We start from the raw sequence: 27,935 nt of genomic DNA on the forward strand, positions 1-27,935 counted from the left end.
TCCCCCTTAATAAACTAACTAAAAAAAAACTTTTATTGATGTTCCTGCTACTTGCATTTTCATTTTACATTTCGCTTTAATTTTGGTTGTCAGTCCACATTTAAAAAAGGTGCTTAATGATAGAATCAATCTCAGCCAATGCATTTTGGGGGAAGAAACCACCCTATGTGCCTTTCACAGAATGTTTCACAGATCTTAGAGATTGTGGGAGGGAGAAAGAGGGGACAAGAAGAGATTTTTGGAGAGAATTCCACAGATTCTCAGTGTCTCACCACCAATGGTAGGGTGAATGGGACAGGGTAACTAAAGCAGAAAGTAGGCAAGGGTGTATGACCACAGATTAGGTAGGGTAAGGCAATGGAGGCACTTTAAAGCAAGAACAGGGATCTTAGTTGATCCATTTTTTTTTGCTCAGCTAGGTCTGTGGCACATAATAAAGATAATTGCATTTGCATGAGGACATCCTAAAGTGCTTCACAGAATATGCTGTAAAATAAAATGAACAAATACAGCAGCCAAGTTGCACGCAGCAATGTCCAACAAACAGATTAATCTGTCCCACCAATAACCCAAGGAGCCAGATCTGTCATCAGTGTCTTGGAGCAAACCTACTTTGTTCAGGAACTGCATTATAACACCACAACAAAGGATTGACTATTCAGTTATTCCATTCCCAGAATTGGAGCCAGCTCAGCCTCAGGAGAAATAATTACCACTTCCAAGACATTTGTGTATTGTGATTCTATTGAACAGTTCACCACACAACGGTCTTTGGAAATTAAACAAATGCTAATATAAAAACAACTAAAATTCAGAACAGATTTCTGAAACAGCTAAACTAACTGGGAGTTTGCTTATCAGAAGTACATCAACTCTAAGAATAAGAAATGGAAATAAGTTTATTAATAAAGTGCAACATTTTTGGCCAATCTCCATACAAGAAACAAATCATGTTTAAATACAAAATGTATACATTTATAGACACCATTAATTAACAATATTAACAACATACAGATGATTAAAAATTTGCAGGAGAGCAAGTTTTTTTTTTAAAAAAGCCTTTATAGATGGTTCAAGCCGAGGCTGATAGGGTGAAACCTCTTCTGTGCCAGAGTTCTACATGAAATTAGCTTCAGCCTAATCCTGGTGGGCAAAGTACAAATATACCTACCATTCAGCACCATTCTCATTTACAGCTTGCACAGGTATAAAATTATAATACTCGCATTTGATACAGCCCCTTTTCACGTCTTCCGAGACGTCTCAAAGTGCTTCACAGAATATACTGAAAAGTGAATGGACTATATTTTGTGGGCGAAAACATGGCAGCCAATTGCACACAGCAGTGTCTCACAAACAGTCGTGGATTGAGTGACCAATTTATTATTTTTTGAAGGAATTATTACCACGGGAAAAGCAATCTGCCAATTAACTAACAACCGGGTTCCTACTTACTCCAACTCCTCGATCTACCACTTCACGTATATTCACTTAAGACAGGAATCCAGATGTTCATTAATTTTGGATTCTAAGATTACAGTGCAACAGACAGGGCAATTTACAGTTATGCTGCCATGATCAGGGTTTGGGGTTTCAGTCATAGTATCCACCTGCGATGTTCTTGGGTTGGCACTTTCTCCAATATCTCGGTGCTGTGATTTACTCTGACTAAACTCATGTGCTCTGATTAATTGATCTACTCGTTTGGGTTCTAATGATTTGGGAAACACAGGTAAAACAGAATTTCTGGAAACATTTGTCACTGTCCGAAGCTTTTCATTAGTGGTTGTGTTATCACTGCTGCTGAGAGATTGCTGCGAAAAGCTGGAAGACTGTGGAGAGGATATTTTGTCCATTTGTTCCACCTGTTTAAATTCTGATAATTTGGGAAAAGCATGTAAAATTGAACTTCTGGAAAGGTCCGTCGCAGTCCGAACCTTTTTTTTAGCTTTTATGTCATCTCTGTTGGTGTCAGACTGTCGCGATGAGCTTGAATACTGTTGAGAGGAATTGAACATTTCAGAGTGCACTCTCTTCTGACCACTTTTACAGATGTCTTCTTTTACAGCTTTTGTTGATATGGGGATTTTAACAGGGGATCCATTGATATTGACAAATGCGTTTCTATTAGAAACAGATTTTTTAGGTGAACTTTTTAAGTTTGAACTGGAATGTTTTAGCAGCCAACCTGAAAGTGAAGAGGATAATCCATTGGCTGAATGACTAACTCCTGATGTGGCAGAGTTTACTGGTCTTACAGGTGGCAAAGAAACTGGTTTGTGCATATTGCACTGATCAGACTTAATGTCTGACATTGAACTATGTTCTGGATGCTGATAACCGTTCTGGAAAAATGGGCTAAGCAATTTGCTGTTCTGTGGAATCCTTCCTATGGTTGTGTTCCCTGAGAGTAAATCATCACGGTTTCCTCCAAGAGCATAACCTTTTCCATTGAATGGAAATAGAGAACGGATATCCACACCTGGAGATTGATCTAAACAATAGAATGAAACAAAGATTAAAAAATAAATATCACTGAAAATGTGCTTGTCTGCTGTGTTTTAAAATACTTCTTGCTTTAACTCTTATAACCTGTAACTTGGTGACACAAACGGTACACCAGGAACTGAAAACATTACTTTTTTAAAAAATAAAATGAAACAATCATAAAACTGTTTACTTGGATCATTTTAAAGATAGTCAGAGATTGTTTAATGTTGGCAAAATCTTAGCAATACATGTGGAGTCATAAAGATTTAATGCAATCAGTTATGCCCATGAATTAGATTTCTGACATCCACAATGAAAGTCCTAGAAACATGCACAATACCTTTATGCTTCACTGGCTTCGGTTGATTTATTGGAGTTTGTTCTGCTTTGCCTTTTTTTGGCTTCTTGTAATTTTCTGGCTCTTTGATTTTGATATATGTGCCACCACAAGTCTCCTGATGATCAGCCCACCATGGGTCATTAGCTGAAGGGGCTCTGTTCATTGCTCGTTTAACGTATCCAAAATAAGGTGCTCTTTTTTGACATGGCCCATCACAACGCCACCAGTGTCGACGGTACTCATCAACTTCATCATGGAATGTGTGATAGATCTGGAAGAGACCCATTTTTAAAAAAATGATTACAGTACAGTATCCCACTATTTTAAGACTAGTAATGATTCATAAAATAATCTGCAGATATCACTGGGTCCCATATTTTGTTCTAGTCAATTCATTTATAGATCAATGAATGTTCCAAATATTACTTAATTATTTACTAGTTGAAAGACAAAGTGAATTAAGTCCTTTGATTCTGTATATATGCTTTATAGTAATGTATTCAACCCAACATATGAAGAAAATTCTGTTTTTTATTGATATTGAAAAAATACAATATCTACCATATTACCATTATTTACCATCTGATATATTTTTGTAGAAATCTACCAACTTTACAAAATGTTAACTAACTTAGTTGGATTTAGCTTTCCATTCCTAGTGTACCTGCTGTTTATTACCCAAGTCAGATTGCAACAAATCAGACTCATAACTCTCAGTGAATGAGCCAAACATTTTTCTTTATAGCAGAATCCAATATTTTTCTAACTCTAAACAGGGTTCGATATACCCAAGGGCAGAAATGTCAGTTACAAGCATTTATATTTGCTTGTAGTTTTACACAGGCAGCTGTATGAATTCATTTACATTCCAGCACCACCGCCAAAGTCAGGACAACTGTAAACAACATCAGTGCAATGTGAAGAACTTTGAATTTTAGTGATTTCTTCTTTCCTCTGCTTCATTACCACATTCATTCCAACTCAAGTTGGAGTGGCAGAGTCAACTAATACAAGCTGTTGCAAACCAACAGTTAGTTATATGTGAGAAATTATCTAACCCCCCAAAATGAACAGTAAGTTTGGGAAAGATTGTGCAGAAAACCAAGATAACAACAAATTACATTTGTATTGTGCCTTTCACTTCAGGAGGACATCACGGAATGTATACTAAGGATGTATCAATAATGCCATATCTAACTGCAACTAATCTCCCCAAAAGTAATCATGAGCTATGCTGCATGCAGTACTTACAGTAACATTGGCTCCAGTCATCCCGTTGATCCTTTTCATGTGTTTGCAGAATTCCGGTCCATGAGAATCATGGTCTTTGTTGTTGTTTGTGACAAACAGTAGCGCATGGATCATTTCATGCAACAGTGTCTGATAAATATAGAAAATATTTTAAACAATTTCTGTACTGTTTTATCTAGTTACACTTCAAAACAATGCTTAATTGATCACAAAATCGGATTTTTCCCCACAAAAGTGGCTCTTAATCTGAATCTTAGAAGTGTACCACCTACTTACAACAAGTTACATTTCCTGATGTGAAAGGCGCTATACAAATGTAATTTCTTACACTGAACTTGTATATGGCCTCTCTGAGTGTTTTGAACCAATGCTTACAGAACTTAATTTTAATCAAGAGAGCCAGCAGAAAGAACATTTCAATACATCCCAGTGGTTTTGAACCTGCTACATCTGCTAAGAAATGGAGAGTAATTTGGTTTCTCCATAGAATTTTATTTTTAGAAAAAAATTTAAACGTGGACTACTAAATCGAATATTGATGGAAGTATTACCTCAACCAAGTCTCGTCGGGGTCTCAGCTTCAATAAAGGTTCACTGATACGGATTGAGCACAGGCCTCCTCTCCCTTCATAGCAGCATACTCCTGCACATCTAGAACCAATTCATATTAAACCATTACTATGATTTATTCACCATATTAATACCATCAGTCGCATTAAAACAAGAAATTAAATTGATTTCAAGATTTTTTTAAAGACAAAAAAATTACTGCAAGTAAGATGAAAGCACACAATGAGTATCACCCAAATAATTTTTCACCGAAGGGCTGTTAATGTGGAGCCACAGTAGCATTTAACAGGAAATTAAGTAGTTAATAATCAATCTATAATGAGGTTTAGATTTTGTTCCAGGTGACCGATTCAACAACAACAAAATTACATTTATAGAACACCTTTCACGTCAGGAGGACGTCCCAAGGCGCTGGCCTATTCTCTGAATCCATCAAATAGATTAGCTTTTTTAGTAAATTTGTAGGAGAGAATAATGTGCTGAACACTGAACAAACTCTCATTTGAATTTAACAGCAAATTGGACTAACAAAACACACAAATTCCTTCAGTTGTAACATTTAATTCAAGAACCTCTGACAACTCAGTGTCAGACAAGGCTATGAGTTCAAGTCCCAATATAACAATAACCCTTGCATTTGATATAGCACTTTTCATGTCTTCTAGATGTCTCAAACCGCTTCACAGAATATACTATAAAGTGAATTGTCTGTATATATTTGTGGGCAAAACGCAGGAACCAATTGATAGGTTTCCACATGTGTCAGACAGGTTTCCACATGTGTCAGACCCCCCAAAAAATCTGTCTGCAAGTCCTATTTTGAAAGCCACCTCTTCAAACCTACCTACAATCACTTCTCCCTTCCTGTTTTGATGGCTGAACCGGGCACTATCAAACAATTAGACACTATCCTACCCCCTGCCCAGTGCAGCCCCACATGGACCTCAGATTTCTTTCTGACCTTTTCAATCACAAAACAGGTTGTGTGGTCACCTGAAGGTGCAAGGATGTGAAAAAGGTTAGAGCCTGGGCCATCCGCAGCAGGTTCCCAATGATAATAACAGCGCTCCGTGAAGGGCGCAATATAAATGCAAGTTGTAGAAATAAATGCAAGTTGCAACTGTTGCCTTGGGACGTCCTTCTGACATGAGAGGTGCTATACAAATGTAATGTGTTGTTGGTGTTGAATGTGGGCAACTTAGAATTTATGTTCTAAATGTGTTGGAAGGAAAATAACAGCGGGTTGCAGTAATGATTAGCGGCTTCCACAGCGGGGGGGGGGGGGGGGGGGGGGGGGGCAACGGACGGTTCAGGATTTGCACCGAACTGGGGGTTTCCATCAGTGAACGTGGCCGCGGGTCATCGACAGCAACACGAGGTCTAACAACAGGACCTCTGCCGCCAACTTACAGGGTCATCCGCGGGCTCCACCTGACCTCCACCCCGGCCAGTTTACCCCAGAAGAACATGTCGTCGAACTGCAGGAACAGGGCTCGCAGGTCGGGGCTCGGGTCTATCAGCTCCCAGGACTCGTCCACCACCGACAGCGGCTTCTGAGGGGCGCGCCTCGCCCACTCCTCCACTCCGCCTTGCCGGCCATTGCAGAACAAGGCCGCCGAGCCTGCGGCCGCGGGACTTGCACTTGCCCCCGATGCTGCCGCCTCCTCCCGCTGCAGCTCTTCCTGTAGCTGCAGCGCCAGCAAGTAATCCACACCGTCCATCCTCGCCACCGGCCGCCCCGACTGCCTGCCCACTCGGCGCATGCGCTCTCCGACTGCCTGCCCACTCGGCGCATGCGCTCGCTGACTGCCTGCCCACTCGGCGCATGCGCTCTCTGACTCCAACCGCTCCCACAACGGTCAAAATTCAAAGGTCGGCCTGAAACGCTCGCGCGGGTCACGTGACGGAAGGCGGTGCTCGTCCCTCGGCCCCGACAGAACATCGCGGCTCAAACCTGTCAGCTGAGGGGGCGCGCAGCGAGTCACCGGCCCTGGCGGGGAGGCGGAGGCAAAGGTGAGGTGATAGGCGTTGGCAGTTCCTGCCTCAGGAGCCGGAGCCAAGGCTTGTGTGGGAGCGAGTGCGGTGAGATCAGAGGTTTGTCCGGGGAGGTGGTGGTGGGAGTCCGGGGCGGCCTCTGTTCCTGTGTTTGTCGCCGCTCACACACATAAAATGGCGGAGTCGGGTGGAAAGCTGCGGCGGCAGCTGGAAGCCATCAACTTCGAGCCGACCCTGTACGTGAAGCAGCTGTCTCAGCAGTCGGATGGGGACCGAGACCTGCAGGAGCACAGGCACAAAATCCAGAGCCTGGCCGACGAGACTGCCCAGAACCTGAAGAAGAACGTCTACAAAAACTACCGGCAATTCATCGAGACGGCCAAAGAGATCTCGTACCTGGAGAGTGAGATGTACCAACTGAGCCACATCCTGACAGAGCAGAAGACCATCATGGACAGCATCACCCAGAGTCTGCTCTCGGCAGACAAGGACCAGGCCGCCAAAGAGATGCAAGCCGCCTTCCCCAAAGATACGGAGGAGATCAAGCACCGCACCCTGACCACACTCTTGGAGAAGGTGGAGGGCTGCAAGAACATTCTGGAGACCCCCGGCCGCTTCCTCGTCTACAACGGGGACCTGGTTGAGTACGACATCGACACCATGGCCCAGATCCAGCGGGTCCACGCTTTCCTCATGAATGACTGCCTCTTGGTGGCCACCTGGCTACCCAACCGTAGAGGGGCCGTCCGCTACCGTTACAATGCGCTCTACCAGCTGGACAGCTTTGCCACGGTCAATGTCAAGGACAACGGGCCAATGAAGGACATGTTCAAGATCCTCATGTTCCCCGACACCCGCATCTTCCAGGCCGAGAATGCCAAGATCAAGAAGGAGTGGCTGGAGATCCTGGATGAGACCAAGAAGAACAAGGTGCTGAATGAACGCCTCAAGAAGGAAGAGGAGCGGCCGCTTTCGCCCAAGACGCCTGAGGCCGCCATCAACCCATTCGAGGAGGATTTGCCAGCCTCTGGCGAGGAGTTTGTGGATTTGAGCCTCGAGTGGATTCAGGAGTTGCCCGAGGACCTTGATGTGTGCATTGCCCAGAGAGACTTTGAGGGGGCTGTGGACCTTTTGGACAAACTCAATGAATATCTGAGCAACCAAGCACTCACCCAGCCTGTGAAGGAGCTCCGCAACAAAGTGGAGGAACGGGTCCGCCAGCTGACCGATGTGCTGGTCTTTGAGTTGTCCCCCGACCGCTCACTGAGAGGTGGTCCTAGGGCTACCCGCAGGGCAGTGTCGCAGCTGATTCGCCTGGGTCAGTCTACCAAAGCTTGTGAGCTCTTCCTTAAGAACAGGGCGGCCGCCGTGCAGACTGCCATCAGGCAGCTTCGAATTGAGGGTGCCACCCTGCTCTACATCCATAAACTCTGCAACATTTTTTTCACCAGCCTCCTGGATACAGCCAAAGAGTTTGAGATGGACTTTGCAGGAAACACTGGTTGTTATTCAGCCTTCATTGTGTGGTCTCGTGTTGCCATGAAGATGTTTGTAGATGCCTTCAGCAAGCAGGTGTTTGACAGTAAAGAAAGTCTGTCCACAACAGCTGAGTGTGTGGAAGTTGCAAAAGAGCATTGCAGTAAATTGAGCGAGATTGGCCTGGACCTTACCTTTACTCTGCAGGCTCTTCTAATTAAGGACATCAAAGCTGCTCTCCAGAGCTATAAAGGCATCATCATGGAAGCCACCAAACATCGCAACTCTGAAGAAATGTGGAGGAAGATGAACTTAATGACACCAGAAGCTTTGGTGAAATTAAAGGAAGAGATGAAAAATAGTGGTATCACCAACTTTGATCAATATACGGGCGATGATTGCTGGGTGAACCTCAGCTACACTATTGTGGCCTTCACAAAGCAGTTGATGGCTTTCCTGGAAGAAGGATTAAAACTGTATTTTCCAGAACTGCACATGGTTCTTCTGGAAAGTCTTACAGAAATAATTTTAGTGGCTGTGCAGCATGTTGACTATAGTTTACGGTGTGAACAGGAACCAGAAAAGAAAAATTTCATCCGTGAAAATGTTTCCTTCTTGTATGAGACAGTCCTTCCCGTAGTGGAGAAAAGGTTTGAGGAAGGAGTTGGAAGGCCAGCCAAACAACTTCAAGATCTCCGGAATGGATCTCGAATCATTCGTATAAACCCAGAAAGTACAAATTCTTTTGTGTAATAGTTTGAACAGTTTCTAAACTGTGCACAAATTAATACAGAATGCACTGTACTGCTTAATGCACATATGACAATGAATGACTTCTTTAACATTGCTAGCACATAAGCAATAGTTGACAAAGTACAGATGTCCAAATGAATTTCATGCATTATGTTATACACAACATTAAAATATGTCCTCTCAAAAGAGATTTAGTACCCATTACTTTCAGTAGTACTTGTCCTATTTATAATTGCTCAGAGTGGATGCTTTAATAAATCTATAATTCACTAGTAAGTATCATTTGCCTAATTCTGAAATTAAGTTTAATCACAAATGAAAGGTGGGGGAGAAGGTGTTTCCAATGTACAAACCTAACAATATTAATATTGCATTTGGTCAGCAAAAAAACCTTGTAAGACCGAACTGCAGAAATAAATTGGTTGGCTGAACCAGATACATTTAGTGATATTGTTGGAATATTATCATTTCATGTTTTTAGGAGGCTTGAACATTAGTCTTCAGAAAATGATTAACCTTTGGTAACAACTAATTCTACAGCTCATCAAAGCAGCGGTGCTCGTTGTGCTGGCTTCTTTCTAAACATTTATACTAAAATTCACTAAGTTATTTCCTGTATTAGCATGGTCCACATGACAATTATAGACTTGCAAACTTGCTTCATACTTCTAACTGAACTATCGTACATATTTTTGCACATATTGGCATCTCTTGGGCAATTGAGCATTTAGTACAAGCTATTAATATGGATTCAGCACAACACAATTATTGGTATATTTGCTCTGTTTTCAGATTCATTTGAACTGTTTCCACAAATAAATGAACACTAGTATGACACTACAAACAAATCCTTACCTTGGGGTGTAAGCTCCATTTTATGCTGCTTTAAATTGAGGAATAGCCATGTAAAAGTTATTAAAAGTTAATATTATTCCCCTATCGCTGTTCTGTGGATAAGTACCTGCAATTAATGATGTGTATACATTACCACTTTTTTTTATAAATATTGTTAAATATTTTGGAGCGAGTGTCAAAACTAGAAGTTTCATCTATGTTAATTTTCCTTTCTAACAAAATCGCCTCTTCTCCCAAGTGAGCAGAATTGCACAGATGGTGGTTGAGCAGTTCACACAGCTTCAATTGTGTATAAAATGGGATCCATTTTAAAAAAAGGGGGTTTAAACTGGTAATAATAGAATACCTTATGTCCTTTTTAAACTGTGTATGTGGCCTTAGTGTTGATGGTTTCAGAAATATTATCGACCATAAATAGATATTTGCAGTCGTATATATTGCATGTTTGTATCCTGTGATTGCTTTATAGACCTTTTCTTCTTCCTCTTCCCCCATGCTAATATTATTTGCTAATATACCGCATGATGGCATGAAAATTGTCACACTGTACTTCATTTAATATTCTTCTGCAATGTTAAGACCATTATTTATGTGAATAATGTTCAATTATTTCAATCTTTAAAATTGTAAAATGAGTTAACGCTGTTTAAACCTGAATAAACAATAGGACTCGGTTTCTGGAAAAGCAGTGAATTTGGGCTAGAATGACTCCTATCTTCATGCTCACAGAGTGTTGTACATATCTGACATCATTAGCTTGTGAACTGTAGATTCTCATTTATTCTCTGGAATAAGAAGCAGCTATTTTTTCTGTGTAGCTGTGGAACTCTGAGCCAAATGCTGCACTTAAATTGTGGTTCACTCAACCTTTAGTAGCCATTATACGAACACAAGAAGTTAGGAGCAGAAAAGGGTACAAGCCTCCTTCACCACAGGTGATTCTTTGATCTACAACAGATGTCCTCACCTCATTCCTCCTTGTCATATTCCTTCATATTTCTATTTCCCCAAGTAAATCTGTCAAAACAATTTCTCGTCTGACTTATTGAGACAAATTCTAATTATTTTGCCTCAATCATAATCCTTGCCCCCGCTCCCCGCTGCAGATCTCAGACTAGGATGAAACTCCAGTGCAGTACTGGAGGAAAAGCTGCATTGCTGGAGACAATCATTTGCACTAAACGTTAAATCAAGACTCATTTTGTTCAGGTGAATTTTAAAGATAGCTTGAATTGAAAATAGAAAGAAAAGTTTCCTGGGGTCTTGGTGTACAATCCTCTTTCTGACGGGTTCCTCCATTTGCAAACTCCAGGATCAAGCAATGAAGTGGATTTGTGGCATGCATGGGAAGCGGCTGCAAGGAGGGAGGGCTGCTACCTCCACTGACCAGGACGTGGAGTTAGCTTTAATAATAAATAATAACAATCCTTGCATTTGATATAGCACTTTTCACGTCTGCTGGACGCCTCAAAGCACTTCACAGAATAATATAAAGTGAATTGACTATATTTGTAGGAGAAACACGGCAGCCAATTGTGTACAGGAGTGTCCCACAAACAGTTGTGGATTGAAGTGTTTGTTTTCTTGAGGGAATATCAGGCATGTGGAGTAAGGAAACTTGCCTATGGTTTCAAACCCAGGTCTCTCACTTGCGAGGCAAGGGCTCTAACCACTGAGCTACAGGAATCCACAGTTTTTGATAGCAGGTACCTCTGTTTGCGAAAGACCCTCGCATGAGGGTCTGGATTAAGCAGTCGGTGCAGCATTGGATTTAGACCTTGAAGAAATACAACAATAACTTGCAATTATCTAGCACCCCTCATATAGGGTAATGTCCCAAACCGTATGGCAGCTGGTATGTCACAAGCTGTCCTATAAAGGTCCTTTTACCACGTTGAAAGCAGATATCATCTGATAGCTAACGAGGAAACTAAGGCTTGGGGTGACAGGTGCTGGAAGGCATTACCTGGAGTCCGAATTCATGAACATATATCTGTACATCCAGCACGGAATCCACCTTGGTTGGCTTGCAGAGAGGTAAGCAGCTGCTGCTCAGCTCCACACCTCTAACTGGTGGAACCATTGCTCAATTGGAAGGGATGTGTGCCCAAGCTGTGAACAGGAAGATGGTGGCAATTCTCTCATCCATCTTGTGCTGCCCACCAGGAGACTTGCTGGGAGTTCCTGGAACCTGCCATTAATGAGGGTTCAAACCTGCACTTGTCAATGTCAAATGACCAGCTAGTAACTATCCCCGTCTGTGTGTGTGCGTGTGTGTGCATGGGGTGGGGGGGTTGCCAAGCGAGGTCTCCTTGTAGATGAATTGCCTCCAAGCTGACACATTAGGCATAAAAATGACAGAATTGAGCCAATCCTCTGTGGTGGTCTTGGTTGTCCAGTTCCTGAGCTAGTCCAGAGCTTCCTCATGAGTGCTCCAGGTCACTGCTTATGATAGCACAGCCAGCCTGGCTCAGCAGCAGGCCTTGTGTAAATAATGATTAATTATGGATGATTATGTTATGTATGATCATGTCTATAAGCGTTAATTCACATAATTATGGGTCATGTACACGCTGTCGTTTAATACTGAATGACCTGTGAAACCCCTGAGGTAAGCAATAAGAAGGCTGGTACAAACTGGTTTAGCGCTGTCAAAGAAGTTGGGACAAAAGTTACATTTTCCAGAACAAAGAAACATGTCAGAAAAACAGTTTCAAGGTCAGGGACAGGGAGGGCGAGTGGGAGGGAGGGACAGGGAGGGAGGGATAGACAGGGAGCCCGGGACAGGGAGGGAGCCCGGGACAGGGAGGGAGCCCGGGACAGGGAGAGGGAGGGACAGGGGGAGAGAGGGAGGGACAGGGGGAGAGAGGGAGGGACAGGGGGAGAGAGGGAGGGACGGGGAGGGAGGGAGGGACAGTGAGCCTGGGACAGGGGGAGAGAGGGAGGGACGGGAGAGAGGGAGGGACAGGGGGAGAGAGGGAGGGACGGGGAGAGAGGGAGGGACAGGGGGAGAGAGGGAGGGACAGAGAGCCTGGGACAGGGGGAGGGAGGGACAGAGAGCCTGGGACAGGGGGAGAGAGGGAGGGACAGGGAGCCTGGGACAGGGGGAGAGAGGGAGGGACAGGGGGAGAGAGGGAGGGACAGGGGGAGAGAGGGAGGGACAGGGAGCCTGGGACAGGGGGAGAGAGGGAGGGACAGAGAGCCTGGGTCAGGGGGAGAGACAGGGAGCCTGGGACAGGGGGAGAGAGGGAGGGACAGGGGGAGAGAGGGAGGGACAGGGAGCCTGGGACAGGGGGAGAGAGGGAGGGACAGGGGGAGAGAGGGAGGGACAGGGAGCCTGGGACAGGGGGAGAGAGGGAGGGACAGGAGCCTGGGACAGGGGGAGAGAGGGAGGGACAGAGAGCCTGGGACAGGGGGGGAGGGACAGAGAGCCTGGGACAGGGGGAGAGAGGGAGGGACAGAGAGCCTGGGACAGGGGGAGAGAGGGAGGGACAGGGGAGAGAGGGAGGGACAGGGGAGAGAGGAGGACAGAGAGCCTGGGACAGGGGGAGAGAGGGAGGGACAGGGAGCCTGGGACAGGGGGAGGGAGGACAGAGAGCCTGGGACAGGGGGAGAGAGGGAGGGACAGAGAGCCTGGGACAGGGGGAGAGAGGGAGGGACAGGAGCCTGGGACAGGGGGAGAGAGGGAGGGACAGGGAGCCTGGGACAGGGGGAGAGAGGGAGGGACAGGGAGCCTGGGACAGGGGAGAGAGGGAGGGACAGGGAGCCTGGGACAGGGGGAGAGAGGGAGGGACAGAGAGCCTGGGACAGGGGGAGAGAGGGAGGGACAGGGGGAGAGAGGGAGGGACAGGGGGAGAGAGGGAGGGACAGAGAGCCTGGGACAGGGGGAGAGAGGGAGGGACAGAGAGCCTGGGACAGGGGGAGAGAGGGAGGGACAGGGGGAGAGAGGGAGGGACAGGGGGAGAGAGGGAGGGACAGAGAGCCTGGGACAGGGGGAGAGAGGGAGGGACAGGGAGCCTGGGACAGGGGGAGGGAGGGACAGAGAGCCTGGGACAGGGGGAGAGAGGGAGGGACAGAGAGCCTGGGACAGGGGGAGAGAGGGAGGGACAGGGAGCCTGGGACAGGGGGAGAGAGGGAGGGACAGGGAGCCTGGGACAGGGGGAGAGAGGGAGGGACAGGGAGCCTGGGACAGGGGGAGAGAGGGAGAGAGGGAGGGACAGTGAGCCTGGGACAGGGGGAGAGAGGGAGGGACAGGGAGCCTGGACAGGGGGGGGGAGGGACAGAGAGCCTGGGACAGGGGGAGAGAGGGAGGACAGGGGGAGGGAGGGAGAGAGGGAGGGACAGGGAGCCTGGACAGGGGGAGAGAGGGAGGGACAGGGGGAGGGAGGGAGAGAGGGAGGGACAGGGAGCCTGGGACAGGGGGAGAGAGGGAGGGACAGGGGGAGGGAGGGAGAGAGGGAGGGACAGGGGGAGAGAGGGAGGGACGGGGACAGGAGGATCAGGAGCAGAGTCACGAGGGCTGCAGTCCCCCTGACCCCGGGGGGGGGAGGGGGGGGGGAGACACCGATCGCCTCCTTCCTGATTGGCCCGTGCGGGTGTGACGACGGTGAGTGACGGGCCGGGGGTCGCGGTGATTGGTTGGGTTGGTCCCGGGCGGGGCGGGGCGGGGCGGGGGGCGGGGCAGAGGGCGGCGATGGCCCAGCCGCCGGGGGAGCGGGTTGTGGTGAGGGCCCTCCTGGAGCTGCTGCAGGCGGGCGGGCAGCTGCTCCGCACCGCAGTGCAGGAGGCCGGCGCGGGTAGGCACCGCGCGAGTCAAGCGGGCGAAGGTCGGGAAGGCAGCTGTGCAGCCCGGGACTGGAAGCCATTGCAGTCCGCGTCCGATGAGGAGATAACAGGCCCCGGTAGCTCTCTGCCCCTCTTAAAGGAGCAGCTCTTGCCCCTCCCTTGGCTGGTTTGTCATGGAGCAGTCTGGCTCAGCTCATCACCTCTCAGACCTGGTTCATAGCTCAAGGACTTACTATTTGTCCCCTTCCCCCCCCCATCACCCCCCCCCATCAAATATACAGTCAATTCACCCACAAATATAGAGTCAATTCACTTTACAGTGTGTCCTGTGAAGCGCTTTGGGACGTCCTCCCGACGTGAAAAGCGCTATGTCAAATGCAAGGATTATTAGTATTATTATTATTATCATCATCAAATTTTGTTTAAATGCAGCGAATCCTTTTTTTTCCCGAGTGAGTTCTACGTTCTGTGAGATTGCTGAGGCTAAAGGAACATTGTGACACGGTTGTAAACAAGGATGCGGGAATGTCAGCGCACACTGCCAGATGAAATGCTGGAAAAACACATTTTGAAAATGTTCGGGTACATTATATCTGCTTTATAATAATAATAATAATAATCCTTGCATTTGATATAGCGCTTTTCACGTCAGGAGGACGTCCCAAAGCGCTTCACAGAACACACTGTAAAGTGAATTGACTGTATATTTGTGGGCGAATAACCTGCATTTGCAGGGTAGGTTTTACGCAGTACAAAAGCAGAGGTATCTGAACCTGCCCAGAATGGTTGTTGAAGTTCCTTTCAATTGTACTTTGTTCAGAATACTCTGCGTGTTGCTGAATTTACTTGGGAGTGTTTTCGCTAATATGCTGGAGCTATTATGATGCTGTTTTTAACATGCTGAGTAACCAGTTTCCCAGTTACAATATATGCTTTTTAAATAACATTGCGCTTCAATCCAAAGTAGCATCAAATCACATTTGAGTCACCTGAAAGAAAACAAATTGCCTATAAAATGTAAAAGTAAACTTAAGAGGTCCACACTTATGAATCAATAACAGCAACAACTTGCCTTTATATAGAAGCCTTCACGCGGGACAGCAGGAGGCTGGCTCAGGTAGTGGCACTCAATGTGTTGAAGGTTGTTGGGTTCAAGACCCACATTAGGACTTGGAACTCATATAATCTAAGATGACATTCGGATGTAGTGGTTGGGGAGGTGGGAGTGCTATATTGTTGGAGATGCTGCTCTTGGGTTAAGACTTTATGTAAATGTAAGTCCAGTATTATACAATTTTTGTATTGAAAATGTCTCGGAGTGCTGTACATTGGTGGGTCTGGACAACAAGCAAAGGGGCTGAGGGGTAACTGCTAAGGTGGAAATCATCTTGGAAAGAGATAAATATGTTAACAATTCAGGTTTGACTTCTGATTAAAGTTTTGGTTTAACCTTGTGTATGATTAGTGCATTGTATTTACATTCTGATAGAGAGAAATATCTACAAGCTGTCGGACTTTATCCTGATAGTAGCTTGAGAAAAAATATTGTTCGGTTGAGCAGCACACCTAAAATGTAATTAGCTTTCTCTTTCAGAAACTGACTGACCTGCTGTTTTTTTCAGCATTTCCTTTTTTAATTTCCGTTTTCCACCATTCAGTTTTTCTTCTTACCTTTGCTTGGGGAAAAAAGTATTATTGTTTTACCCACAAAATATAGTCAATTCACTTTACAGTATATTCCGTGAAGCGCTTTGAAACTTTTCGAAGATGCGATAAGGTGCTATATGAAATGCAAGGGTTATTATTGTGTCTTCCTTCAACAACTTTAGAGCATAAATTCTAAGTTGCCTAGATCAACACCAAATATACGTTATATAGAACCCTACAGAGGCCGAGTTGGGGTGGGGAAGGTTGGGAAAGGTGCCTGAAAGGATGGCTGAAATTAAAGATCTTGGCGGCTTTAAAGGTGTGGAGGGAGAGGGCGGAGAGGAGAGGCTGCTGGATGGAGTTCCAGACTGTCAAAGACACTGGTACTAGGAGATGCATGATCATGCTCCCAGATTGCTCATCCTCCTCTCCCCTTCCTGTATCCCTGAGTGAAAGTGCCTTCCTCCCTCCACCAGATGGCACAGCTGGCAGCATGAACTATTGTGTTAGAGGAATTGCTTTTCAACCTTTTGCATACCAGACATTTTCACGTTCTTAAAACGTGGGTTGGGGTTGACCGGGGGTTGGTTGGGGTTGACCGGGAGTTGTGGGATGCATGGAAATCTCAGCTTGGTTTGGATATTCTTAAGCATGCCACATATGTCAGATACCTTCTGACCAAACAAAAATCGAATTAATCCGTGTTTTCCTGTTTTTTTATTTAGGTACAGCCCAAGAATATGTTTCCCAGAAGATCTGGCATCTGGCTGGAATGATACAAATATATGAAACGTTTCTGAAAAAGTACAGTACATTTCATTGTTTCTTTGCTCAAATCTGCTGTATACCAGTTTTATGTTGTGGTTAAAATTAACATATTTCAGAAAAAGAGTATGTATTTCTGTACCTTGGGAAATCAGTTTATCATTGGTCATGTGGCCACTAAAAATAATACAATACGATTGACTGGATGTCTGAGCTGTTGCAAGGCGGAGTTGAGGGGAAAAGATGAGCGAAAGCATGTTTATTAAGATAGGTGGAGCAGAGAGGTCAGGGACATGAAGCAGACCAGTGTTAGCTAAGCAGAGAAGAAGATTGGGTTGGGAGTAGAACGTGATTAGCAGCGGTGAAGCTTCACACTATCTCTGCCTGTGAATCTCTCTCCCAGACAACTTCTTGGTAGAAGTTCAGATGTCAGGTTAAGCATCACTTGAAATGTTGTTGGTGCAGCACGTCCTAAGCTATGGGGAGGATCGTTGCTTGCTGGTTGCTCTGTTCTGTGCTCCCAGCGTTCTCCAAACTCAAATTTGTAAGATCTCTGTCCTTGCTTGAGTTGTCCACCGCTATTGTCATGCATGGACTACAGTATATTAAAAGAAAGGTGCATATTATAGCAGAGTGGAGCTTGGAGTGTGGGATGGCATGGCATCATTAATTCAGCCCTCCCTGACCTTAGTGTATGTTACTGGATCTTGTGCCTCCAAGTATTTGAAATATTTTTCTTATTAAAGCTTGTCAGTAGCGAAGAGAAGTGATGCTGAAAACCTGTGGAAGACTTTATATCAGTAAGTATTAACAATTGTGCTTGATCAGTAAATACTAAACTATTTTTTTTGGAGTCGGGGGGGAGGGCAACTGAGGGTGTCTGACATAAGTGGAAACCCACCACCATGCTTAAGAGTATCCAAACCAGACTTGAGTTCCATGGATGACACTTACACGTGGAACTTGTTGTTGTTGAAATGCCAATGTCTGGAATGGAATACACACTCTCTCCCCAGAGGGATGCACCGTGCATACCTAATACTGGAGAGTATTAGGGGCCGGTTGGCAAGAACCATGTTTGGGGACCTCAGAGTATCGTTTGAGGTACTCCTGGAGTTTACCTGCTTAGCTTACCATTGAAAGTAATGTCTGGCAAGCTTCCTGCTGTTTGTCCAGCGAGGACCACTCCACTCTTTAGTGTTCTGGCTTGCAGGGTTAACAGGAGCTGAGTGGGAACAATCCCTGCCCACAGTGACGGGTCTGCCCTTCCAAGTCTTGCCAATGAACCAAGGTGATTGTGCTATTATCAGCTGTGCCCTGGATTGGTATGAACCCCCCGGCTGGAGAAGTGGATGACTGAGCCACCACTAAGGGGTGACTTGATTTCAACATTCCATTGCGGAGCACGTCAACTTGGAGCCAGTTCAACTTCAAGGAGACCCTGCTTACCTACCCCCTCCTGCTCCCCCACCCTCAGGAAACATGCAATCTAGTGGTTTGAAAGGCAACTGCAGTGCTTCGAAGTGACAATACATTTTAGGGAACTTGACCTGCAAGTGATGAGTGTCATGGCATAATAATCCATCAATTATTGTAACTATTTCTAAGTATATTTTGGTCAATTGCAGTTCTGCCGCTGTTCGGGACCATGTTGAAGACTTGCTGCAGTTTGAGGTAATACCATTGTGGTTATGAAACTGTATCTTTGTTATAGGGCAGCTGCCAAGGTGATGTCTCAAGGAGATTAAATATGTCTGTTGTAACGCTTGAATTAGTTCACTTTCAATTCACACGTTAGACCTTGAAGTGACCTGGACAAGTCAGGGCCATAACACTCACCACTTGCAGGTCAAGTTCTCTCGTCAAAATGCATTGTCACTTGGAGGCACTGCAGTGGCCTTTCAAACCACTAAAACCACAGGTATTTGAGGAGGGGAAGGGGCGAGGCTACCAGAGGGTGGGTGGTGTTAATTGTTAGTGGAGCCCCTGCTCTAGATATAATCAATGAGCTGGGATTGGCTTTCCATTTTACTTGTTGCAAATCCAGCCTGGAAAGACAATTTCTAGCCAATGATTTTCATTTTGCACCCAAAAAAGAAGGAAACGATAGGCAAGTTGCCTTACTCCACACTCCCCTGTTTACCTGGCAGTAAGTGGGAACCCGGTTGTTAGTTGGTTGGCAGATCGCTTTTCCGGAGGTAATAATTCCTTCAAAAAAAACAATAATTTGGTTACTTAATCCACGACTGTTTGTGGGACACTGCTGCGCTCAATTGGCTGCTGCATTTCGCCCACAAAATATAATCAATTCACTTTACAGTATAAAACAAAACACAAAATGCTGCAGATGCTGGAAATCTGAAAATAAAAACAGAAGTCACTGGGAACACTCAGCAGGTCAGGCAGCATCTATGGAGAAAGGAAAGTGAGTCAACGTTTCGGGTCCACGATCCTTTGTCATAACTGGACCCAGTTCTGACGAAGGGTCGTGGACCTAAAACGTTGACTCACTTTCCTTTCTCCATAGATGCTGCCTGACCTGCTGAGTGTTCCCGTGACTTCTGTTTTTGTTGTCACTTTATGGTATATTCTGTGAAGCGCTTTGAGATGTCGAGAAGACGTGAAAAGGCGCTATATCAAATGCAAGAATTATTATTATTGTTGTTGGGGGTCCAATCCTTCGAATGAGACTTTAAACCGAGGTTCCGTCTGCTTGTTCAGGTGGATGTTAAAGATCCCCAATTTGAAAAGAGAAGGGAATTTCTCCCAATAACCTGAACAAATCCCTCAAATCAAATAGGTCACTCACTCCATGTGGGACATTGCTGTGCACAAATAGGCTATTGTGTTTGCCTACAAATACACAATCGCTCAATTTTACAGTAAATCCTGTGAAGCTCTTTGAGACAGCTTCCTGACGTCTCAATTATTATTATTATTTAAGTGGGAGCTGGAAGAAAGAAGCAGAATGCTAAGTGATAGGATTTAAGAAAGAAAAATGAGAGAACAGGTATTACAACAGTAAAGAAACCCTTATGTTTGATTAACCAGTTGGAGTTTCCACAGGTCTGCTGAGACTAAAATGATTAAGGTGTTTTTGTAACAGTGGACATCTGTGTCTCTAGCTTGATTGGAATACTTTCCTGAGGAATGTGGATGTCAGTTTGAAGACAGACTGCGTTGGTATCCAATTAGGACTTGGTGCACAAGTTCCTGCGAGTATGCCATTCACAGACGCTAGAAGTGGCAAGTAAGTGATGCATTAACTCTGGGAATGCTTTGAAAAAGATTGGCCGAAAGAACTCAAACACTGCCCCAACAGTGATCATTTGAATCTGAGATCATTCAGAATACTGAATGCAAGGATTGTTAGGGTCATTATTCTGTGAAGCGCTTTGAAACATCTCAACGACGTGATAAGCCGCTATCTCAAATGCAACGATTATTATTTTTAATTTATGTTTTCTGGCATTTAAAACCCTTACCATATTGAGTGGCTTGCCTTTATTATCTTTCTCAGCATTCTTCATGAAACCTTTATCCAGTTCTTTTCCATACTAAACCAAATCAGCTCAACTTTCTTAACCCATCCTCATAACTTTAAATTTCCAGAAGCATTTTAGTTTCTCACTTCCTTATCCTCTCAAGAGAAATGATAATAAAATTCCATAAACGGCTTATACGTCAACAGTATAAACTCTTGATTTGTACTCTAATCCCTCTTTTCATGTAATCCGCACCTTTACATCAATTAGTGTATAATAATTCCTGGATTTCTTTTGATCAGAACATTGTATGACTTTCACTTTACAAATATTCCATAACAAACTGCATTTGGCATATACCACCTGGTTACCGTCAAACTCCAAATCCTTTTCCTCATAGTTCTTTCTGCCTCTAGGTGTCCCTATATCCAAAGGAAGGGGACAAGACGATAAAGTAATAATAATCCTTGCAGTTGATCTAGCATCTTAACATGTCTTCTAGATGGTTCAAAGTGCTTCACAGTTGTGGATCGAGTGACCAAATTATTATTTTTGGGAGGGATTATTACCCCCAGAAAACCAATCGACTAACAACCGGGTTCCTACTTACAGCTAGATAAACAGAGGTGTGCAGAGTAAGGAAACTTGTCTGGGAATCGAACCCGGGTCCACTCGCTTGTGAGGTGAGTGCTCTAACCCCTAAGCTACAGGATTCCATGATGAAAATGTAAAGTTTTGTCTAGAACAAGATCATTTCCTGCTTAAAATAGGCTTTAGTCAAACTAAAAAATGCATTGTTTCACATTTCCTTTCTTGTGTTTTTCCTTTCAGGGAGGTTGTACTTGAGGAGTACCAGCAGCACAATATGAAGCTGTTGCTTGTATTGTTGAGACATTTTTCCTGACTACCATGACGAGATCACTTGGCACAACTTCAAGCGAACCAGGTAAAACCTCTGCCAGAAAGAACTAAGCTTTGGACTTTTGCGCATATTCCCACTGCAGTCTAATGTGCGATATTTGCGAACTGGGTTTGTTGGGTTATTTGCGTCTTCAGATTTGTGTTTGACGATTTTGAGACTTGACCAACTTTCAAATCCCCAAAGTCCGAGGGGGGGAAACACAGGCATTCTGTTCGGAGTCAGATTTAAGCTGGATATTTTTATGACCTGAGGAATGAAGTAGTGCCTTTCAGACTCTTTGCCACCACCCACTGAAACTCATCTTCACCCCCTCCCTTGCCTCCTTCAAGACCTTCCTCTTTGACTGTGCCTTTGACCTCCACTTGCCCTCCACCCCTCTGGACTCTAAACCCCAGCTCGGGTCAAACCCTTCTCTGTTCAGGGTCTTGAGATGTCCTCCTGATGTGAAAGGTGTTATGTAAATGCAATTTGTTGTTGGTGGTGGGACAGGTTGTGGCACTTGCAACTGCAGCTCTATATGTGGAACTTGTTTAGACCAATGTAGAGTAGATACTATCTGATCCGTTGCTACTAACAAATGAATGTAAGCGAACACTAGATAACCACTCCCTGGCTTGCTGTCACTTCATGAGGAGGCTGAACTCCTCAGCATGTGAAGACCAGTGAAGCTAAACATGAATAGCAAGGTGAGTGCAATGTTAGCAGCAGAAACTTGGAGCCATTGCTGTGGAAGGCAAATAGTACCTACAGTTTGCAGCTGGGCAGGACGAGTGCCACATAGGATGCATCTGGGATTGTTTTCTGTTTCATGGGAAACCCTATAAGCTGGCTAGTGGACAGTCAGTAACTCTCAGACCAGCCAGTCCCCAACATACAGAGTCCTGCTTCAGTGAGACTCTCCCTACTGCAATGCAGTCAGAATAGACATTCCCTGATACAAGTGCAGATATTCAACACTACCTTGCACTGATGTTCATTTTGTTTGTGCTGAACTGTAAGTGCTTCCTGAACTCCATATTAAAATATGCTGGGAAATGGGACTGAAAGGATTGTTCTTTAAAAGAGCCAATGCAGACACGATGGACCCTAACCCTTACCACTTGAATAATATTTGATAAGGTGACCACCCTGAACTTCCCTTTGCTGATGAAAATACTCTTAAGACGCAGAGCAATATAACTGTGGTTTGAAGACTGAGCTGATCACTGCTTGTCTTTTGTGCAGAGTCTCCTGGATGCTGTGCCAATAAAGGTTATAGTGATCTCGTTTGGTTGTCAGGAAGGGGCTCTACGATGGCTTCAAGAGACTGGGTGTCAATACAATATGTTGCTGGATCCTAGCCGCAAGGTGATTGATTTTTTTTTACGAAACGAGAGTTTATATGGATGTTCAGAATCAGGCTGTTGTGCAGATATGTTAATAGCGTTGTTTGTAAAAGTAATAGAGTGACAAGCCTTTTAAAATTAACATTTTTATGCCAAGAAAATTCCAAACTGCCATTTGAGACCGTTTAAGCAGGGTGAGGCTAGAAGGAGCCAGTTCCATTTCACAGTAGTTTGACCTGTGCACGAGTTTTGTCTTAAACCATGCTACTCAAGTAAGCCACTGGTTGCCTGTTAAGTGACCATTTATATATTTTCCATGTGCACAGCAACACGTCACAACGTGTTGCAAAGATGTTTCAGTGTCCTGAGCTTGTTTACCAGACTTCTCTCCAAATCTCTTCTGCAATTAATGACAATCTATGCAGTTTTAGTTGGTTAATTTCCAGCAGTACCCCCAACACACACTGATGTCAATCTACGCCTAATACTCTCCAGAATTAGGTAAGCAGGGTGCATCCTACCAAGAGCCCATATATGGCACGAGTCCAGAAAAAGTGGGTGGCACCAGGTTTAGGCTAAAAGGCTTGTTGGGGTTGAGGAGCAGAAAAGGAAGAAAAGGACCAGAGAGACTAGGATCAATATAGTGGCTGTGAATACGGTGTTGCAGTAGTGTAGTGGAAAGGTCTGGTAACTAGCCCAGGGCACTGGAACATCCTTGTAACGCTTTGAAATGTGTTGCTCTGGAAATGGAAAATATGCAAATAGTCACTCAATATGCAAATGGTTGTTTATTTCAGTAGCAACATTCAAGATTTTCCCTTTTTAACTGTCGATCTAAGAAATAAAAGATGGTTTGTTAAAATGGATGTTTTTTAAAGGTATTTGGTTACACCTCGTTTCAAATGTGGTTTCTGCTCTATTCAGCTTATCCTTCCTCCTCTCCTCTCTCACACACACACACACACACACACACACATCATTTGACAACTCCGCTCCCAGTTGACTAAATATTGGTAAGCATTGCTATTTATCTGGTTTTAGACTTGTCATAGTTAAGCAACTTTAGTTATTCTTGTCACCAATCAATTGTGCTCTTTGTTTTTTGTCAGGGAATTTTGTAGGGAATTCTCTGACCTGGGTCACTGGTTGCATTTACACATGTAAATTAAAGGAAATCTATTCAAAACTTGCTCATCTGGTAACTTCAAAGGAAACTCATTGGCAACTCTTATCCAGCTACCCTGCTACTCCTCAAACTGATAAGAGACTTCTTTTCTATTCAAGAAAATCCGTACCCAAAGGTGGAAAATCAGTTGTCTGAGAATAATTCTGAGAGCAGTAAGGTCCACCTCAAGACTTGCCTCTTTGACCGCACTTTCGGTCATCTTTCTCCCCTTCCCGACACCCCAAGTTTGTGTGCAAGCCTTAGACTATGCAATGCCTTGGGACATCCTCCCAATTTGAAATGAATCTAAGTTTGCATTGTAATTTGTATTGTAGTGTAATTCAACTCAAATACGTGAGAGACTTTCATCCCATTGGATTCAAACTCTTAAGAGGTGAAAGGAAGGTTCAGTATATTGATATTTTATCTCCCAGGCCTCATAATACTGCCATCAATTTTATTTTCCAGTTGTACCATGCATTTGGTCTGGGAATATCTGTTGAAAAGGTCTGGAATGTTAACGTGCTTAACTACTACGCTGAGCAAAAGGTTGCCAGCCGTCCACTGCCAAAACAATTTGAAAACATAATAGATGATCCTCACCAGGTGAGCAAACAGTCTTTTAAACATGTGTGCAGAAGTGTTGTACACAGACCTATTGGTTGCAGAAAAATCTCTCAAGTGTTGATCTAAATTGTAATTTCTCAAATAGTACTTTGTATTCTGCATTCATATGATCAGAAATTTTTGGTTCTTTGAACTAAAGATTTTTTTTAGCATTATGCACTTCATCGGGAATTCCTTTTTAATGTTTAAACATATTGATGTGAATAACTAAATAGACGTTGGCTGTATTCGTCCATGATATCCAGTGAGAGTTTATCAATAAAGATGTAAGATTCTCTAACCTTTAACTCTAGCCTGTTTGATTAAAAACGTCCTATCTCAGAATCGACAGACACGAATTTCACCTTTTCGTATTCTGTAAGATGTGTAACAGTGTTGATAGCAACAGCAAAAAGAAACAACCGCTTCTGTCTTAGTTGAATAATAACCACAACAATTTTACATTATACACTGCCTTTCACTTCCAGAGGACGTCTTGCAGTTCAAAACACTGTCACTCCAATTTATAATACATCCGTGAAGCGCTTTGAGGCATCCTCCTGATGTAAAAGGCACAACTATGTGGGACACTGCTGTCCACCATTGGCTGCCCTGTTTTGCCCACAAAAATACATAGTCGATTCACTTTAACGACGCGATAAGACACTATATCAAATGTAAAAATTATTACTATAAAGCTCTTCAGAGCTGCCTAGGAACCTGAGCTGGGGATGATGGGGGAAGCTGAAAAGGCTAGGGGGGAAGTTGACCAAAGGTGGGAGGGAACTGTGAGGTGGAAGGACTCCCAAGATGGAGTTCCAGAGAGCGGGGTAGAATAGCTGAAAGCTCACCCACAAATACAGAATATACTTTCAATAAGTGAGCTTTTCTAGAATCCCACTTTTTCTCTACAAGTTTGCTGGCATAACCCATAATAGAAAGAGTCTGAAATTCCCGGGATCCTTTCCGGCGTCAGATCTTCTATTGCTTTATAAAAAGTGCACCAGGGAATTATCTGGCTAGACTCTGTGACCCTATCACCCCTATCCTTGCCCAGCTCCACTGGCTCCAGATCCCCCAGAGGATAGAGTTATCTATAGAGTTCTGCCGTCCACCCTCCTGATCCCAACACTCAGGTCCAAATCCCTAACTGTCCAGCTCCTTGGGGCATCCTCCTGACATGAAAGGTGCGATACAAATGTAATTGTTGTTGTTGTCTTCATTTATTATTTCTCTTTTCTACAGCTTGGTGGCGATTTTGGTTTAGACCAAAATGGAAAGGTGATCTTCTTCCATCCCAGCCAAAGTTCTACTGACAGACCCAGCTTATCAGAAATACTCAGCGCTCTGCTCTAAAACTGTGTTATGGTAATGCGACTATTCATGCCCTGACCCTCAAGTTGCTCTTAATAAAACCGGTATGAATTGAAGAGACCAGTTTAATTAGTTAACGCACCATTGACGTCAGTTTTGCAGTATTTCTTAACTGATTTCTTAATTATTAAGAAACCTTTTCCAGTAAACAAAATATCTCACCCACATCACTGTGACTTGAGGCAGTCCCACGCCTCAAGTAAGTAATTCGAGTAATTGTGATGGATTGGCACTCCCACAGGTTTCTAGAACCATCTTCTGGATTTCTTAATTTGAAAATGAGTTAAGAAATTCCACAAAATCTCCCCCCCCCTTCCCCCACATACAGTATTTGTGTGGCATCAGCGAATACTGCACATGGAGGGGGTGGGGAGAGATTTTGCAGAATTCGGATAGTAGGAACAGAAGTGAAGATCTTTTGTAAGAATAGCACTGAAGATCTTTTGTAAGGATCTTTGGTGAAATATTTGAAAGGTCCAATGACAGCTCGCTGGTATCCAGAGCTACCTGCCTACCTGGTTTACATTGATGAATGCAGGGCTTTAACTCAGGTTGTCTGAATGGAACTGCTGGATGTTTGGTAAACCAGGGAGGCACGTCACTTTGAAAAAAAATCCTTTAATAAGTATAACACGGCGCTAGCACTGAATGGTTAGCAAATGTTCTCTTTCCTGTGCATTATTTCAAATCCCAAGATTTTTTTCATTAAAATATATTCAGAATCAAACAAATCATAACGTAGGGGAGAGGGGGAGTCATGTTAATCATTCTTCTGATAATCTGACTTTGTTACCTTAAATTTTGTGCTCTCATATAGTCTATGGGAAGCTGTATTGATTAGTTAATAAAAATAAATCATTTTATAAGATTCTTCACAGTAATGTAAACTTTTTGATGTGTGGCTGTTATTTAATATATTGTGCTGTTTTCTCCCGTCCTTGTGAAAAGGATTATCTCAAAGGCTTTTGTTGTAAAACTCTGCGAGTTTCTTAGACGTGCAGCTCTGCACAATATTTTGGGACTGATCTGTAATCACCAGTGAGATCTTGCTGTACCTGGTTTGAATCACCAAGAGAAATATTCAGAACCATATCTGGAGTCATCTTAGCACTTTCATCAACTGCAGCCTTGCAAACATAGACCTGTGTCAAAACATTTAGATCACACCGAACTCATGGTCCTACCAAATGATACATGAAATTAACTCTAAAACCCAGAAAAGCTCTATGTTAAAGTAAGGATTATTATTTATTATCATAGGCACCTGCCTCAAATTACAGTTAGTATAAGTCACAAGTAAACATCTATTACTGTTATGAAATTAGAAATTATCCCTGTGCAGATTGACTGCTATGTCGGGAGTGTAAGATTCAGTTAAGAGTTGTAGCAGATGAAAACATTGATGCAGTTAACTACCACTAGATGTCCTTAGGATGCTTTGCAAGTAGAATATGGCATAAACAACAGTTGGCTCGTTCTGTTTCAGCATTGATTCATTCTTTCTCGTTTCCTTGGATGTCAGTACATGCTGTTAACATGGTGTAGCTTAACACATCTAAGCTATATCCTGCAACATATCCAAAATTATTTACACGATTGAGCAGCACATCATTTTGCATCCTAAGCACTGTGTTGCCAAACTCTCATTGCTGCTGCCACCTAATGAATGGGGCAGAGTCCTTGGTCTGAGGGTGTTGCATATTTTCTAAGCAAGGGTTGAAGCGGCGACAGGATATGCAAAATCCATTTGATCAGTTCAAGGCATTGGACAGGTCAGACTGCCTACAGTCCAGCCTGTGGTTTGACTACCAGTACCCCTGCAATATTATCACATGACTTATCAGCCTCAATTGAAGATAAACCCAGATAATGCGAAGTATGTTGAGAATTTACGAATGATGTCCTCGTGGAGGGGCGTTACCCTGGCTAACCTGCCATTCCAGTAAAACACACAGAACCTTCTTTGCATCTCAGTATAAATAACAAGAACAGCAATGATATAATCTCTGATCTGTGAAGATTTCTAAAGTCGCTAAACAAATACATTTTACTGAATGTTTTGTTGTTGGCTTTAATAGGACCTGGCGTTGTGGAGCTTGGGGTGTTTCAGGAATCAACGGAGCCTGGAAAG

General features: G+C 44.0%; 3 protein-coding genes across 3 annotated transcripts; 2 read left to right on the plus strand and 1 right to left on the minus strand.

Annotated features, from left to right (window-relative positions):
• Nucleotides 1–881: 881 nt before the first annotated feature.
• Nucleotides 882–6,393, minus strand: sprtn (SprT-like N-terminal domain). Its single transcript, XM_042333564.1, has 5 exons — nt 6,062–6,393; nt 4,633–4,732; nt 4,082–4,210; nt 2,831–3,101; nt 882–2,494 (listed from the first exon to the last, which is right to left on the minus strand). Exons 1-5 carry the CDS (start codon nt 6,370–6,372, stop codon nt 1,488–1,490), a joined length of 1,818 nt encoding a protein of 605 aa, XP_042189498.1. The 5' UTR covers nt 6,373–6,393; the 3' UTR covers nt 882–1,487.
• Nucleotides 6,394–6,567: 174 nt separating this feature from the next.
• exoc8 (exocyst complex component 8) lies at nt 6,568–10,418 on the plus strand. The gene has a single exon (XM_007899846.2). It carries the CDS (start codon nt 6,821–6,823, stop codon nt 8,873–8,875), a length of 2,055 nt encoding a protein of 684 aa, XP_007898037.1. The 5' UTR covers nt 6,568–6,820; the 3' UTR covers nt 8,876–10,418.
• A 3,988-nt stretch (nt 10,419–14,406) lies between these two features.
• On the plus strand, nt 14,407–26,691 carry selenol (selenoprotein L). The gene is made up of 9 exons (XM_007900663.2): nt 14,407–14,526; nt 16,888–16,966; nt 17,674–17,727; nt 18,556–18,601; nt 20,053–20,177; nt 21,244–21,358; nt 22,559–22,681; nt 24,293–24,430; nt 25,676–26,691. The coding sequence occupies exons 1-6, from the start codon at nt 14,424–14,426 to the stop codon at nt 21,314–21,316; spliced, it is 480 nt and encodes a 159-aa protein (XP_007898854.2). The 5' UTR covers nt 14,407–14,423; the 3' UTR covers nt 21,317–21,358; nt 22,559–22,681; nt 24,293–24,430; nt 25,676–26,691.
• The last annotated feature ends 1,244 nt before the right edge of the window (nt 26,692–27,935 follow it).

This window comes from Callorhinchus milii, unplaced genomic scaffold (assembly GCF_018977255.1).
Source record: "Callorhinchus milii isolate IMCB2004 unplaced genomic scaffold, IMCB_Cmil_1.0 Scaffold3, whole genome shotgun sequence".
Lineage (NCBI taxonomy): Eukaryota > Metazoa > Chordata > Chondrichthyes > Chimaeriformes > Callorhinchidae > Callorhinchus > Callorhinchus milii.